This window comes from Colobus angolensis, unplaced genomic scaffold (assembly GCF_000951035.1).
Source record: "Colobus angolensis palliatus isolate OR3802 unplaced genomic scaffold, Cang.pa_1.0 Scaffold17, whole genome shotgun sequence".
Taxonomy (NCBI): Eukaryota; Metazoa; Chordata; class Mammalia; order Primates; family Cercopithecidae; genus Colobus; species Colobus angolensis.
In genome coordinates this window covers 13,152,541-13,167,477 of record NW_012114821.1, presented here as the reverse complement: position 1 = coordinate 13,167,477, position 14,937 = coordinate 13,152,541, and the positions used below count along the sequence as shown (strand labels likewise).

Below are 14,937 nucleotides of genomic sequence, written 5' to 3'. Positions count from 1 at the left end.
TCCCACAATAGTTAAGCTTATCTCCCTGATGCAGAAACCATTTGCCATAAGAATAAGAGGTTCTTCTCCCAGTCATCCTTTTCTCTTCTCCACCCTGTCAGCAGTTAACACAGCCCTGCATTTAACCTCCTTTTCTCTACCCTGTCAGCAGATGACTTTAAAACAAGAGTTTGTTTTTTGTTTTTTGTTTTCTTTTTTCCTTTTGGAAGACATTATGTTGGGCTGGAAATGATTGGGATCACTGTATTTTTGGTAGAGTTTTAATTGTGAGAAAGGATTTGTGAGGTTAGTCTTAAGCTATAGCCAATCTGGTATGCTTTGCAAGTCTTTCTGTATGGCTGTTAGCAAACTTTGCTGCAGGCCTCCATCTTGATTTACATCCTTAAGGGCGTGGCCTGTAACCTTGTGGCAGGGCTTTGTTCAGCCTTTGGGTGGCCTGAATTCAATCCTGGCCTAGGGAATGAGTCCTTTCTGGTTTGGTATGTGAACTTTTGCTGTTCGTTGATTCCCTTACCCTCCATGAACCACCTTGGATTTTCCTTTCTCTGAGCCTTTAGTAAAGTTTGAAAGTCAGAAATATTGGCTGTTTGGCATGGCTAAAGTTGGCTAATAAGGGAGTTAAAAGGATTTTCTTAAGGAGTGCTAACCTTAATTAAAAGTGGATTATCCAAGTTATAGTTACATTTACAAGGACTTTGTTTTCCTTTTCTTGGACCTTGTTTTGCTGCAAAAAGGATTTTTTTCTGTTGACTAAAATATTTTTCTCCATTTTTGCCTTGCCACTTTTAATGCACACATGAGAGGTAAGAGACCTCTCTTTTCCTCATAGAACCCCAGTAATTAAAAGTACCTGGAGGCCAAAAATCCAAATAGGAGATTGGCAAACAAAAGATCTTATGGGGACTGGGTTTTCTTCTGCCTGTCTGTGTAGTTATATATGTGTTGTGTGTGTGAGATGTCTATAAAAAGAGCTTTAATTAATTGGCCTAAAGGAAGACAAGTGCTTGGATCAAATATTTTTTAAAAGGAAGATAAAAACTGTGGTACCTTTCATTTCACGTGACTTTAATCTTTGAAAAATAAAAACAGCCCTACTAATTATTGGTAAAAAGTAGATGTCATCAAAATATAAATAGGTGGACTAAATTATGCAGGTCAGATACTAGGTTGACTAAATGTTTTAAGGTTACTGGCTGCGTTTTTGGCATTTGAGAATTTTTTAATTTGCCGGCTTCACAACTGGTAAGGCCTGGGGACATATGGAACTAACCACACTCTTAATTATGCTGGAAGGCGTCAAACCTTGGCTGCACCTAGCACATAATCAAAACAACTTACTAGGTTTTACATTAAAAATTGCTAAAAGTTACCATTATGACATGTAATTGAGACTACTGGAAACAGATTTATGTGCAAGGTGTGTAAGAACAATAAAATGTGTTTTTAATAAAAGGTTATAAAAAGGTATAAAAATATAAATTCTCACCTAAGGTTAAAGAATTGTTTTAAATTAGATATGACAAAGCTAAAAGTTTAAACACGTGGTGGAGGGATTGTAAAAATTAATCTTGCAAAAATTCCATGTGTGAATATATTGATTAAATACAAAAGGGTATTATATTGTTTTTCTGTAAATTGAGCATTAAAATAAAAGCACAACGAGGTATTCTTAAGGCACTAATATTCTCTTTAGCAAAATTTGTAAAGGGTTATAAAAGGTTTTGGTTTTTTAAAAATTTCTGAGTCATCGTTTTGGCAAAATAAATAATTTATGGTGGTATGTAATTCTATTTCATAATGTAAACTGTTTTAAGCCTCTAACATATTTAACAGGCTTGCCCAAATCAAACTTCAATTTCAAAACTGTGTTTCCTGATATCTGGATTTTCGGATGCTTCAGAGGGCCTCTGGAGTATCCAGAAAAGAGAAGTAAACAGGATTATTTGACATGTTTATGTACATGGGATTGCTACAATGGTATTCAATCTTCTTTAGGCTATATTTTGGTGAATAATACCAATATATATTCTAAAATTGTATGGGATTTCTAAAATCTTAATGTCTAAGTACATGCTATCATAATTAAGATTATGATAAGTTACTGGATACCATGAGATAACCAAACTTCTTTGTCAATTGTGTTTCTAACTCTAACTATCCTGGATATTTTGACAATTGTTGCCTTGTTTTAACCTCTTTCAAAAGACGGTTGATAATAAGCTACAGAACATTGACAGTTGCTCTCAAATATAGGTTTCTGATAACTTTGGAGATTGTGCCATTGGAATAACGAAAAAATGTACAGGACTCATGAAAAGCTAAAAATGTTCATGAATATTAAGCAAAACAAGAGCTAACTGAATGAACTCACAGAAAACCAAAGCAATCTTTTTTACTTTTGCTTGGAATATTGCTGGTTCTTGTTTTCTTTTTCAGAGTCAAGGAAACTTATTTTGAACTATTTACAGCCTTTACCTATTGAGTAAGGTATACTCTGTGAACAAAATTTGGAGCATGTTTCTTTCTCTCTGCCTGCTTGTCCTACAATTTGGAAACTAGTTGTGACTATTCTTTACTCATGGCAATACAGTTGTTTGCATCAGTACAATAAGAATCCATTTTCTTTTGCAACAGGACACAATTGTAGAAACCGGTTGTTTTACCAAGGCTTTGACTGGAAGAGCATTCTTCCTTTTAAGGAGTCAAGCTTGACTTGCAGAGCCAATAAAAACCCCTTGGAAAAAACTGGCCTTATACCCTTGTCTACACACTCCCTGTACAGGGTTCCTGACCTGTGATCAGTAAAAAATGTCACTTTCTAACAGGCCCAGGATCTCCAAGTTTATCTTGGGACCTTAAGAGGAGAGGATCACCCAACTCACAGGTATTTGAGGATACAAACCCATGACTGGGCTCTGCTTTAAAAGGTCTTATCTGAGATTCCTTGTGGGACAGAGTTCCATCAAAGCCAATCTAAAAGGCCTATGTAGAGATAATTATTCTTGCTGCACTTTATGCAAATAACCCAGCCAAGTATAAGACTAAAATCTATTTTGCAAACAACTCCATCCTATCATGATTTTTTTTTTTAACAAAAATGAGTATTGGAGAGAGAGGAATTATGTTTCAAAACCTATCATAAGTTTGTCATTAAATTCTAAACTCATTCATTGTTTTTTAAGTTTTTGCCTACATTGTAGACTAACCCTGATTGTTCCTGTGAACTAACCAGAAATCTCTGGGTGCAGCTCAGAAGAAACAAGAGGGATGGGTAATGTAAAAATCTGGATCAATATTCTAGTTCTGAGCCATTATCTTGCAAATCCTGCCAGACGATGGGAATAAATAGAGTGCCCCTAACCCAGAGGTTTCCTTTTTGGGAAAGTAAGACCAAGAGAGATAACCAAAGCCAAGCACCATGCATCCAAAGATATCCTTTTCTCTCCCGGGATGTGCCATAAGACATCCTTTTCTCTCTCTTGTTAGAGAAGGACTTAATTCCACAGCTTCACTTTAGTATTCAGCTTAAGATAAGGAGTCCACGCAGTCCCCCCAAGACACATTTTTGTTCCAAACTCAATTCCAAGCTTTGGGTCAAAGCCCTAGGAAAGAAAACTGGATCTGAGGGATCCAGAGGCAGATAATAACAGCAGTTAAAAGACACAGCACAGTTGAGCGTGACTGATTCCTGCTGAGTAAGCCAAGCTTCCCGTTTCATGGATAAAAACACCCTCTTATATCACACTAGTATTCATGGCATAAATGATGTCTAGGTAATTCAAGGCTATGGACAGCAGGGGAGAGAGGGCATATGTGGGTAAGAGTGGATACTCCTACCCTGCAGGCCCCCCCATTAACATGGGTGAAAGCCTCTTTAACATCCATGGGTGGCACCCTGCCATAGTCACCAGGACTCAGGGATAGAAGGAGGAAGGAGAGAAAGAGGAATGCCTCATTTTCCCTCCCTCATATACCCTAGGTATTTGCTAGGAAGAGAGAGGAGCCAGGGACACCTGTTCCCCTCTTTGTAGTTGAGTAGTCATTCATCCTCAGTCTGTACCCCTTTCAAATGCATCCTGAACCTCTGGGATGCCTTTGAAAAAAAATGCCTTTTTTTTTTTCTCCCTTTTTCCTCCTCTGTGCTCTCTTCAATGATAGGTAATTGTGTCTCTATATTATGGGAGACTCCCTTCAGATGGAGCCTCCAAACTGGGAAAAGTTAATTTCCCAAACCTTAAACTGGTTGGCTTAGGCCTGGGCTCAGGGGAAGGGAACCCAGAAGCCTCATGTGCCATCAAAAAGTAAAAGTGTTTTTTTTTTTAACCAATTGGGCTTTTTGTCCCCTTCTCCCCATGCAAACTGGTAAAAGTCCTCGGGATTTTTGAGCTGTCCTTACCACACCCTCTTATTTCATATTTATACGTGTTTTCTAATAATTCAGTTTGTCCCTTCTTCAGGCCATCAAACTCCAGTCATGCAACTGGAGCCTTGGGCAATGGCCCCTTCTGATGGGAACCCTTGGATAGGCCTCTGAGGGTGATTTGACTGCTGTTTTCCCAAAACAGCACCCCTGTCAACAGGAAGCAGTTAAGATCTGTCTTTATCCTTATCCTTATCCTTATTCTAATGGCAGTTAGATGTACTCCTTTAGAGTAGGGAATGATAGATGCAGGAGGTGATAAGGTCCCTGAAGAATCCCTAACCAGCCTGTGCACTGGGATGATGGGGTGGGGCTGCAGGAATTTTGTGCAACCTGCAGGGAGAAGGAGCCTGGCCTCTCCTGTTCCTGGGTGGTGACTTGGGATTCTAACTGAGAGATGGAAACCTGTGAACAGGAACCCCTCTCACTTTGCTGTGTTCCTTTTCTTTTTTCCTTTTCACCCAATAAATTTTGTAACCTCTCACTCTTCAAAGTGCCTGCATGCCTAATCTTTCCTGGTCATGTGACAAGAACTCGTTTTTTTCCTACAACAGAATCAGGTGACTGGAGAGAAGATCACAGGCCTAGGCCCCTAAAGCTTGAAGGACGAAAGAATAAAAGATGTAACGAATAAAATTAGGACCTTAATTCTTCCTTCAGCTCAGTGTAAATCTACTTAGCCCTTGAAAGGCCAGAAGAAAGGTCTTCAGTGGATTCTTCCCTGTTCTCTTGTTTCTGGTAGAGCTTAGAGTTTCCTTCTTTTGTGCCTGTTTCTCCTGCCCCTGTGCCTCTAACATCTCCCTACCAGCACTCCCGACACTACATTATTCTTTTCGGCTGACACATCTGCTCCCCTGATCAGATTGTGAGGGCCTTTCCCATTAGAACATGAGTTACAATTCCCTGAGAATCTTCAGGGCTGACAAAAAGCAGAGCTCTTAATGCTCAGTGTTTAGGTTAGGGAAGGCAGAGGATAGAATGAAGGAAGGATGGATGGAAGCAAGGAGAAAAGTGTTGCAAAGCCAGGATTCAAATCTAGGTTGATCTGACTCCTAAACTAGCTCTACACCCTATGGAAATAACCCCAGGCCAAGAAAACCTGGAAATATGGGTGCAAATCAGGATAACAATGATAATAAAAGCAAATCTTTAAATAATACTTACCATGGGCCAGGATCTATTCTAAGTACACAATCCTTACCACAGCCCTAGGAGATAGGTACCCTTATTATAACCATCATATAGACGAGGAAACTGAAGCACAGTGAGGTTTGTAATGTGCCCAGAATCACGCAGCCAACATTATTAAAAGTAATCTGTAACTTGCAGTGCCTAACGTGGCAAAACAACATGGTTCCAATTCTACTACTTTGGCTGGAAACTCATAGAACAAAGGATCAGAAGTGGCTTGGAAATCACCTAGCTCAATCTCTGACTTCTAGAGATAAGGGACCTTGGCCCAGGTGGCAGGTGATTCCCAAAAGGCTGGCTATCCTGGGGAAGGGGAAGGACAGATAAGGCAAGGAGGAAGCAGGATTGTGATTAGACCGACCACTCGATTGGAAGGAACAGCATCATGATTTTGAAATAACTCTGATGTGTTAATTGGGTTAAAACAGGTATGCAAAATTAGTTCCGCTGAACTCAAGGGCCTGTTTGGTTCCCTCTAACCCAGTGAGTCTGAGGATCTATGAGGATGATTCCAGGACATTTGCAACTGGTACTCCAATGACACTGATGTGAATGTGGAGAGCGACATATTATTTTCTTCTGGTCTCGTAAGAAATGTTTTCTCAATTTACCCAAATCTCTTGTCTGAATAACACACCGGTTGATCAGCACTGATCTCTAGTGAGCATTTACTATAGGCTGAGCAGTCTTCAAGGTATGATAGGTGTGATTGAGCCAGCCCATGTGGTCAGCATTATGATGATCTCCACTTCACAGATAAGAACATGGAGACACAGAGAGGCTGCATAAGTTGCCAGGAGCACACAGCTAATTACAAGGGAAGTCAGGTTTTGAAGTCTAGTAGTCTAACTCTGGACTGTGTCCTCAGTCCCTATGCCTATGACTACTCCTAATTCTACTGCCTAGTTACTTTTAGTCCCTAGTTAAAGAGAAGAAATGACCATAGATCTGGAGGGATCCAGGCAGACACAGGTTAAAATCCCAGCCCCTGTGTGAATTGTTTCACCTTGCTAATCCCTAGTATCTCCATTGGTGTAGGGGGATAATGAAATCCAAATCTCTCATAAATATCTATCTCAAAGTCATGTATCCTGGATCTGCTGAGACAGGTTCCCACCATGTGCAACCTACCACACTTGTTTTTGGCAAACATAGAGGGTTAAAGTGTGCTGCCCCGCACAAATATGCTCTATTGCTAACCCAATACTTGGGAACGTGATCTTATTTGGAAATAGGGTCTTTGCTGATGTAATCAAGTAAAGATGAGGGCATACTGAATTAGGGTGGGCCTTTAATCCAATGACTGTTGCCTTTATAAGATAAATGAGAGAGAGATTTGGGACACAGACACACTCAGAGGGAAGAAAGCCATGTAAAGTGGGAGGCAGAGATTGGAGGAATGGGTCTAAAAGCCCAAGGATCACCATGAACTACCTGAAACTAGGAAGAGGCAGGAAAGGACCCTGGTCTAGAGCCTTTGGAGGGAGCATGGGCAGGCCTCGAGCTTCCAGAACTGTGAAAGAATAAATTTCTGTTGTTCTAAGTTAACCCATTTTGTGGCAATTTGTTATGGCTGTTGTAGAAATCTAATAGCAAATGAGGGCTTGGTGAATGTACTTAGTGAAAAGTTCTGCTTTTAGACTGATGAAACCAAGTCAGGGAGCTGAGGCATATTCTTGGGTGCTAAGGGATACCAGGCTCATAGGTAGAGAGAAGGTCACATGAACCATACGGAGGACCATCTTTTCTCTATTTTTGAAGTCATAAAAATGGAATGTCTATACTCTTAAAAGAATTGGGAAGAAGCTGATAGCTCTACTAGCTTCTCTCCATGGAAGGAAGTGAATTACCCAACTAGGTTATGGTGTGTGCAACAGCCATTTGCCCATGTTCTTTGATTGGGAGAGTTCTGTATTAAATGTCAGTGTTCAGACATGGTCTTTCTCTCTCTAGCTCTCAGTGCCCAGTGGCTGACTGGGAGAGTGTCTGCTCTGTCCCTGTGCTGTTTCCAAGGACACACTTGGTGAGAAGTGTTGCCCCCAGAGCCAATCTTGCTTTATCCAGAAAATGTAACCTGTGTTTTATTTTATTTTATTTTATATTTTTATTTTTATTTGTTTCACTTTAAGTTCTGGGATACATGTGCAGAATGTGCAGGTTTGTTCCATAGGTATACATGTGCCATGGTGGTTTGCTGCACCTATCAACCTACCATCTATGTTTTAAGCCCCACATGCATTAGGTATTTGTCCTAATGCTCTTCTGCCCCTTGCTCCCATCCACCAACAGGCCCCAGTGTGTGATGTTCCCCTCCCTGTGTCCATGTGTTCTCATTGTTCACCTCCCACTTATGAGTGAGAACATGTGGTCTTTGATAACTTATGTTTTAATCCTTTGACTTCTAGGTATATTTCTTAATTGGTTCATAATTCAGAGGGGAAGGGGTATTATACATAGCCCCCCACACCCCACCATCCCAAGAGGAAAATTGAGACTAAGCCTTCAGGACATATCTGGGATCCCTCTGAGGTTAAATAAAATTGGTCCAAATCTCACCTCTGCATTTCAGTTACTCTGCATTCTGGGATAATGTTGCAGGGTCTGGATAGCAGGAGAAAATACTAATAGCTATGGCATTGTGTTCAAGCCTTTTGTTTTGCTCTGGTTAACAATTTCCTCATCAGTAAAATTAGGGGATTGGATTGATTGAGCTCTAAATTCATGTTTACCTTCAGTAGTCATTGATTCTGCAGCATGGAAGGTGTTTGATTGCCAACATTGTTCATGACTCTGTGAGATAAATTTCATGTGGCTGATGTCACAGGGAGAAGGCAAAGTGTCAATTATAGCACCTAACTAAATGCTCTTTCACACCACAGATGACCCTGGCTCTGTACCTTTTCTTGCCTCTATAGCCTCCTCCTGTGGCAGGGACCTCAGCTATGTGGGCCAATAAAGGGTAGAAGAAAACAAAACGAGCCAAAGGGACACCTTCTGTGACTGACTAGGTAACTGTTCCCAACAACTGGAAGGAGGAGCATAGTGGTAAGAACCATGAACTACAGAGCTAGACCAACTGGATCCAAGTCTTGCTCTTGCTACTTTCTAGCTTTGTGACCTTCTGCAAGTCACTTATCTATCTGACCTCAGTTTCTCAACTATAACATGGGGATTAAAAATAGTACCTATCTCTTAGGGCGGTTATGAAGATGAGAGGTGCTTACAACTATGCCAGGGAAGCAGTCAGCATTCTTTGTAAGTTACTGTTGGATTATTTGATCCAAAGAATGATTCTCTACTAAATTTGACCACTCTGTAATGGGAAAGACATCATCATCACTTAGAGAGAAAGATGGTACCTGGGACAGATTTTTTTCCCTCTGCAAATATGAATACAGAGGAGAAGACTCCTGAAGACTGCTGTTCAGACTGAGTTCGTAGAAAATACAGAGTGAACCACTGGGCTCAGCCAAGCAACTGCTGTCAACACAGTTATCTATTTTGAGAATCTAAAAAATGCTAGTTTCTATCAAAAAGATGTCTATAATTGTCAGCACTGTTGCATGTCTACTGAATAGTTATTACTGCTGTTCAAAATGATGGACCTAACACAAAATGCCAGTCTTAATATGGTTAACTGCTCATGTTTTTTAATGCAATATTATTATTAGGAACTTGAAAACTTACAGGTAGAATTTATGCCTGTAATGAACAACGATCGTGTTTTGTCTGCTTGATGTTTCATCCCTCATTCTGTGAGGAAAAAGGGCCCTATTCTTTTCAAGAACTGAGTATCCCACTTCAGTCATGTGACTCTAATGGGGGTTGCTAAGCATAGTATCTTACACCAGCACCCACCCACTCTAACAGATGGAAATCTGGTCCAGAGCTTAGGCAGTAGCAGCTTTTACTCTTCAAGGGGTAGAGGTTGTCCAGGGTGTGAATATATGACCCAGACTGGGTCAATCTGAGTGCTTCTCTGGGATTTTAATAACTGGTGTTGGATGAAGGGTAGATGGACAGAGGACAGAGGAAATATATGTGATTTTAGAACTGTTAGTATCCACTGCTTCACTGATATGGAGAAAGTCGGCTGAGAGAGTAAAATTGTCACAAAAAGAGAAACAGAGATAAGAGATGAAGAGAGAAAATCCTGGAGTCCCATTCCTTGTTTCTTAGGGGTTCCCACCCTCTCTGATGGCTGGCTATGTGAACCAGTACACCTCCCTCAGTTTAAGTTGGGTGAAACACTATGACACTTGTAGAATAGTGAGTCCATCCATCCATCCCTCCATTCATCCATCCATCCATCTATCTATCTATCCATTCATCCATTCACTGTCTCACAAAGTTAATATCTACTAAAAGCCAACCATGTGTCAGGCTCTGTTCCAGGCAGTGTGTCAGGTGTAGGAGATAATGCAGAGAATAAAACAGACAGACCTTAGCCCCTGGGAAGCAACTGACTTAATATATATAACAGGCAATCATCGTAGGATCATGGGGACAGAGGCAGGGGCATGGGCACAGGGTCAGGAAAAATCTCTCTTGGGAGGTGACATTAGGTAGGCTCCCAAAAGAAGTGAAGGAGAGGGCCATATAAGATGTGAGATAAGACCTTCTGGCCAAGGGAAGACAAGGGTTGAGATCATGCGTCCATTGTATTAGCCGAGCTCATTCTGCACACACGGATAACAAGGGCATGACAGCCACCTGTGCTGCAGGCAGAGTCCAGCTGATGTGGAGGAAGGCTCATGGACTCCCCGTGCATCTCCAAGGCCCATCTTCTATGTTTGACTTAGATGTAAGTTACGTAAATGCTTGAGATCAGTTTTCTCATAAGTAAAATAGAGGTACAAATCATCCTTGAATTAGGTCATCTTTTATAGTCACTCAGCAAATACTTGTGGGGTACATCTTACATTTCAGGCAGAGTATTAGCCTTGTGGAGCTCACGGTCTAGAGAGGAAGAGATGATTTAACAGGTGTATATATAAATATGTATCATATTTATGTCATATATAAAGCAAGAACTTTATTATATTTGCATAGATATATAACTTTTAAATCAGTTTATTTGTATAGATATATAATAACTTTTAAATCAGATATATAATAACTTTTAAATAAAGCCCATAGTTGGTTATAAAGCTGTCACTTATGAGGGCTGTCTTGACTATTTTGATTTATGAGGATTTATTTGAGGAATAAAAGCTCAGTTGAATTCTTACAATGAGTGGGAAGTTGGCTTTGATAATTTTATGCTTCCTTCTCAGGATCGCTGATTCTAAGGTTAATCAAAAGGAAGAGAGTCTAACTTCTACTGTGGGCTTACTAGGGGCCCAATGTTATAAAGTATATATGCTTTATTAGGGAAGTTCTGAGTCCTCCCTCAGGGCATCATGAGTTGGGCATCTAAACTATGTGAGAAGGGATGGGAGGGTGTCAGCTGCCTTCACTTTCATGAGAATCAAATAAGATGACATATGTAAAATACTTTGCATAAAATTATCAAAGCCAACCTCCCGGTCATTGTAAGAATTCAGCTGGGCTTATGTTCTACAAACAAGTCCATGTAAATCAAAACATTCAAGGCAGCCCTTATAAAGTCATAGCTTTACAACTAAATATGGACTTGAGCTCTTTCCAATAACCTGACTGGAAAGTCATTTTTCTTATCCACAGTATAGCACCAGCATGTTAAATTGCAGAGAATATAATCCTTTCATCAGGCTGACAAATAAACAAGTGTATGGGCTACCTATGCTAGAAGAAGGCAATAAGGTGAATTCCAAATCTGACTCTATTTAGAAATATGAATAAAGGGGCTGGGCATGGTGGCTCATGCCTGTAATCCCAGCACTATGGGAGGCCAAGATGCGCAGATCACCTGAGGGCAGGAGTTCGAGACTAGCTTGGCCAACATGGTGAAACCCCGTCTCTACTAAAAAAAAAATACAAAAATTAGCCAGGTGTCGTGGTGCTCACCTATAATCCCAGCTACTTGGGAGGCTGAGACAGGAGAATCACTTGAACCCAGGAGACAGAGGTTTCAGTGAGCTGAGATTGTGCCACTGCACTCCAGCCTGGGCAACAGAGTGAGACTTTGTCTCAAAAAAAAAAGAAAAAGAAATATGAATAAAGGAAGGCTGGAACACCAGGTAGCTGTCAGCCTGTTTAAGAAGCTATTGTAAGGTGGAAAATGCAAACAAGCAAGTGTGACTCTAATGTACACGTACATTCCTGACATTCTGTAGTCACCTGGTTTCCTGCCTCCTGGATAAAGGAATTGATTCCTCTGTTGACAATTCTTGCATCCCATTTCCAGATCTCATTTCCACCTCTAGGCTGTCAGCTATAATCACACCTGGCATCTCACCTGCTAACGCATCAGCCAACCTGACTCTGTCCCAGCCCTGGATGAAGGAGACTGAGTGACTTATATAATGACTTTGCTCTTCTTCTCTGAGGAGGGTGAGCCACCAAACACCCAGCAACTCTGACTCGAAGAAATCATGGGACAGATTTTCCCTCTGTGCTCTTAGCAGAGTGGGATTTCTTGAAAGGGACATGAACAAGTTGATGAGTAGATATCAGAAGCCTCTTTTCTAGAGAGGCATCCCCAAGAAAGCCTCAAAATGCATCTATCTGAGTCCTAATTAAACCGGAAGTGCTAAATCCAAGGCACTGTGATATTTGCATGCATATGTCAATGAATTTTGTTCATGTCTGTACAGAAAAGGCCCTAAAGGTAGATTTAATAATTCACTTGCAGTGTCAAAATCTGCATGATTTAAAACCCTGTTGGTCATGAAAGAAGGAAAGCAAAGAACACCCTGTTGGGAATCTTGAGACCTTGATCATCTATCTACTCCTGGTGCTTATGGGCTGTATGATGTGGGATGAGCCTGTCCTCTCCAGGGACCTTGGTTTCCATAGAAATATCTGCAGAGATCTCTGTGGTGTCCTTTCACTCTGCCTCTGGGAGCCATGAGCTGCTGCAGATTCTCTAGTGAATGTCCCAACACCATTACTGTCATTCACCTAACCCTCCTTTACAATCTGCTCAAAGGCCCTTACAGTCCAAAGTGGGTCCAGGCAAGAACCACATAGTCCATTTGAAAACACACCCAAAGGAAACAGAACTGACACCATCAGTAACTGTCTCTTCCAAGTGGGATTTTGTGTGGATGGGGCTCCATGGAAACACTTGGGAGGATTTGACTTGGCCTCCCAAAGGCCATTGTTCTCAAGTGGCTCCCCTATAAGGCAGTCCAGGGTCCTCTCACCTCCTCTGGCCAGATTCTGTCAGCACTAGAAGGAGAACGTTTGGACTTAGTGTCCAGGAGATTGATTGTGAGGACTCACAAGTGATTTGTCAATAATAATAGTTTAAAAATGGTTTCCACACGTCATATAGGCATATAGATAGATGTGGTTTACTGAGAAACCTCCACAGTCATGAGGATCATGAATTACAGTCTTGATTCACTTACCATCTGTGCGCCCAAGAAGCAGACGAAGTGATATATCATGAAAATAACATGGTCTTAATATTCGGACCTGACTTTGAATTCTGGTCTTGCCACTCAGTCTCAACCCAACCTCTCTGAGCCACAGTCTCCTCATCCACAAAGGACGATATTAGGGCCTATCTTACGTTGTGGTTGTGAAGACCAAATGAGATAACATATGCGGAACTCCTGACACAGAACCCAGACCCTCAATAAGAGGCTGCTGCCATGATTCCTATTAAGTTGCCCTCAGATCAACCAGAAGGAAACCAGGCAGAGGAGTATGGTGGTCAGCAACCATGTGACCCCAAAAACTCTATCTTGGGACCAGCATGACCACCCATGGGACCCTACGCCATATGGAGCAGGATGTTCTGTCTTGACACAAAGATGGGAAGAAGGGAATTTATATCAGAAACTTACCTGGATGCTGCCTCCAGCTGTTCTTTCCTGGAAGGGAAGAGGGAGAAAAAAATAAAGCATAAATTACGTGAAACAGTTGTATTCTTCCTTGAAAGATTGTTGCAAAGCTTCCTTCTGAAGATGATGGAGCAGAGTTGAGTTCTAGGACAGGATGGTCAGTGTGGAGGGAACCAACGAAGGAGGTAGGTTTACCCAGCCAGACCTCAGCCCATGTTACTCCCATTGGCTCTGAGGTTTTCAGGGCTCTTTTCAGCCACTCATTCATTCATTTATTCATCTAGAAAATGGTTGCTGAGCACTTACTCTGCCTCAGCTCTCATGTTGAGCTCGGAAAATTTGTTTGGTAGTGGGGAAAGAAACCAGGAATGTCATAATGTAGCAGTCACACACCCAACATAACTTTATCACCACCATTGTCATTAACTCAATTAATCCTCATAACAACCTTATGAAGTACTATTATCATCCCATTTCCCTGAGGAGACAATTGAGGCACAGAGGGGTTAAATGAATTGCTCAAGGGCTCACAGTTAGGAGACAGCAAAGTCAGGATCCAAACCCATGTGATCTGGCTCTGGAGCCCTCACTCCTAGCTGGGAGGTGTACCAGCCGTGCTTTACACATATTCATGACTCCAGGCCTTTTCTCAGGCTCTCCTTCTGCCTGGAACTCCCTTCTTCTTTTCCCTGCCTGGAACAGTCCTACTCTTCCTTTATGTCCACCTGGAGGGGCCCTCCTGGAGGTTCTTATTCAATTGTCCAAGGTCTAGACAGAGAAAATCCTCTCACCAATGGAATGGTACTCTGTCGTTATCACGTGGATCACATCACACTAAAATTACATGTAGTCTGGTTTGTTTTTTTTATTGTCTAAAATATGAGCCCTCTGCAGCCCAGCACATGAGAGTGCTTATTAATGTTGAAAGCGTGACTGGTCTAACATGGGGATCCACAGGTGGGAGGGATGGAGACAGAACAAGAGAATCATGGCAGAGAAGTAAAAGGGCCAGTTGGAGAGTTAAGAATTTCTGCTTTGAGGGTCAGCTCAGCATCTGGTTACAGTGTGGCCTTGGGCTGGTCATACATTCTCTGGGCCCATTTCCCCAAGAGCACAATAAAATGATGAGTTAGTTGATCACAAAGCAGGTGGATACAGAAAGCTGTGACTTTCTAGGATGTTCTAGGTCTCTGAGGCCAGGAGAAGTAGGAAAGATACTAAGGGGAAGGAAAGGGCAAGGGGGCAGCTGATGGGCATATTGGAAGAGAAGGCATGGTATGGAGAAAGTTTAAAGGATTACACTGTCCATTCCTCTTTCACTCTCCACGATGAGTATTTCATGCTTCCTGCTCTACCATCAGACTTCTCTCACTTCTACACCTTCCTCCCAGC

General features: G+C 41.5%; 1 protein-coding gene across 1 annotated transcript in view; it reads right to left on the bottom strand.

Moving 5' to 3' along the window:
* Positions 1-14,937, bottom strand: part of KCNQ3 (potassium channel, voltage gated KQT-like subfamily Q, member 3) — a 69,222-nt gene that overhangs the window by 23,396 nt on the left and 30,889 nt on the right. The window contains exon 11 of the mRNA XM_011938232.1: positions 13,549-13,575. Coding sequence (XP_011793622.1) covers positions 13,549-13,575 — 27 coding nt within the window. The remainder of the gene's footprint in view (positions 1-13,548; positions 13,576-14,937) is intronic.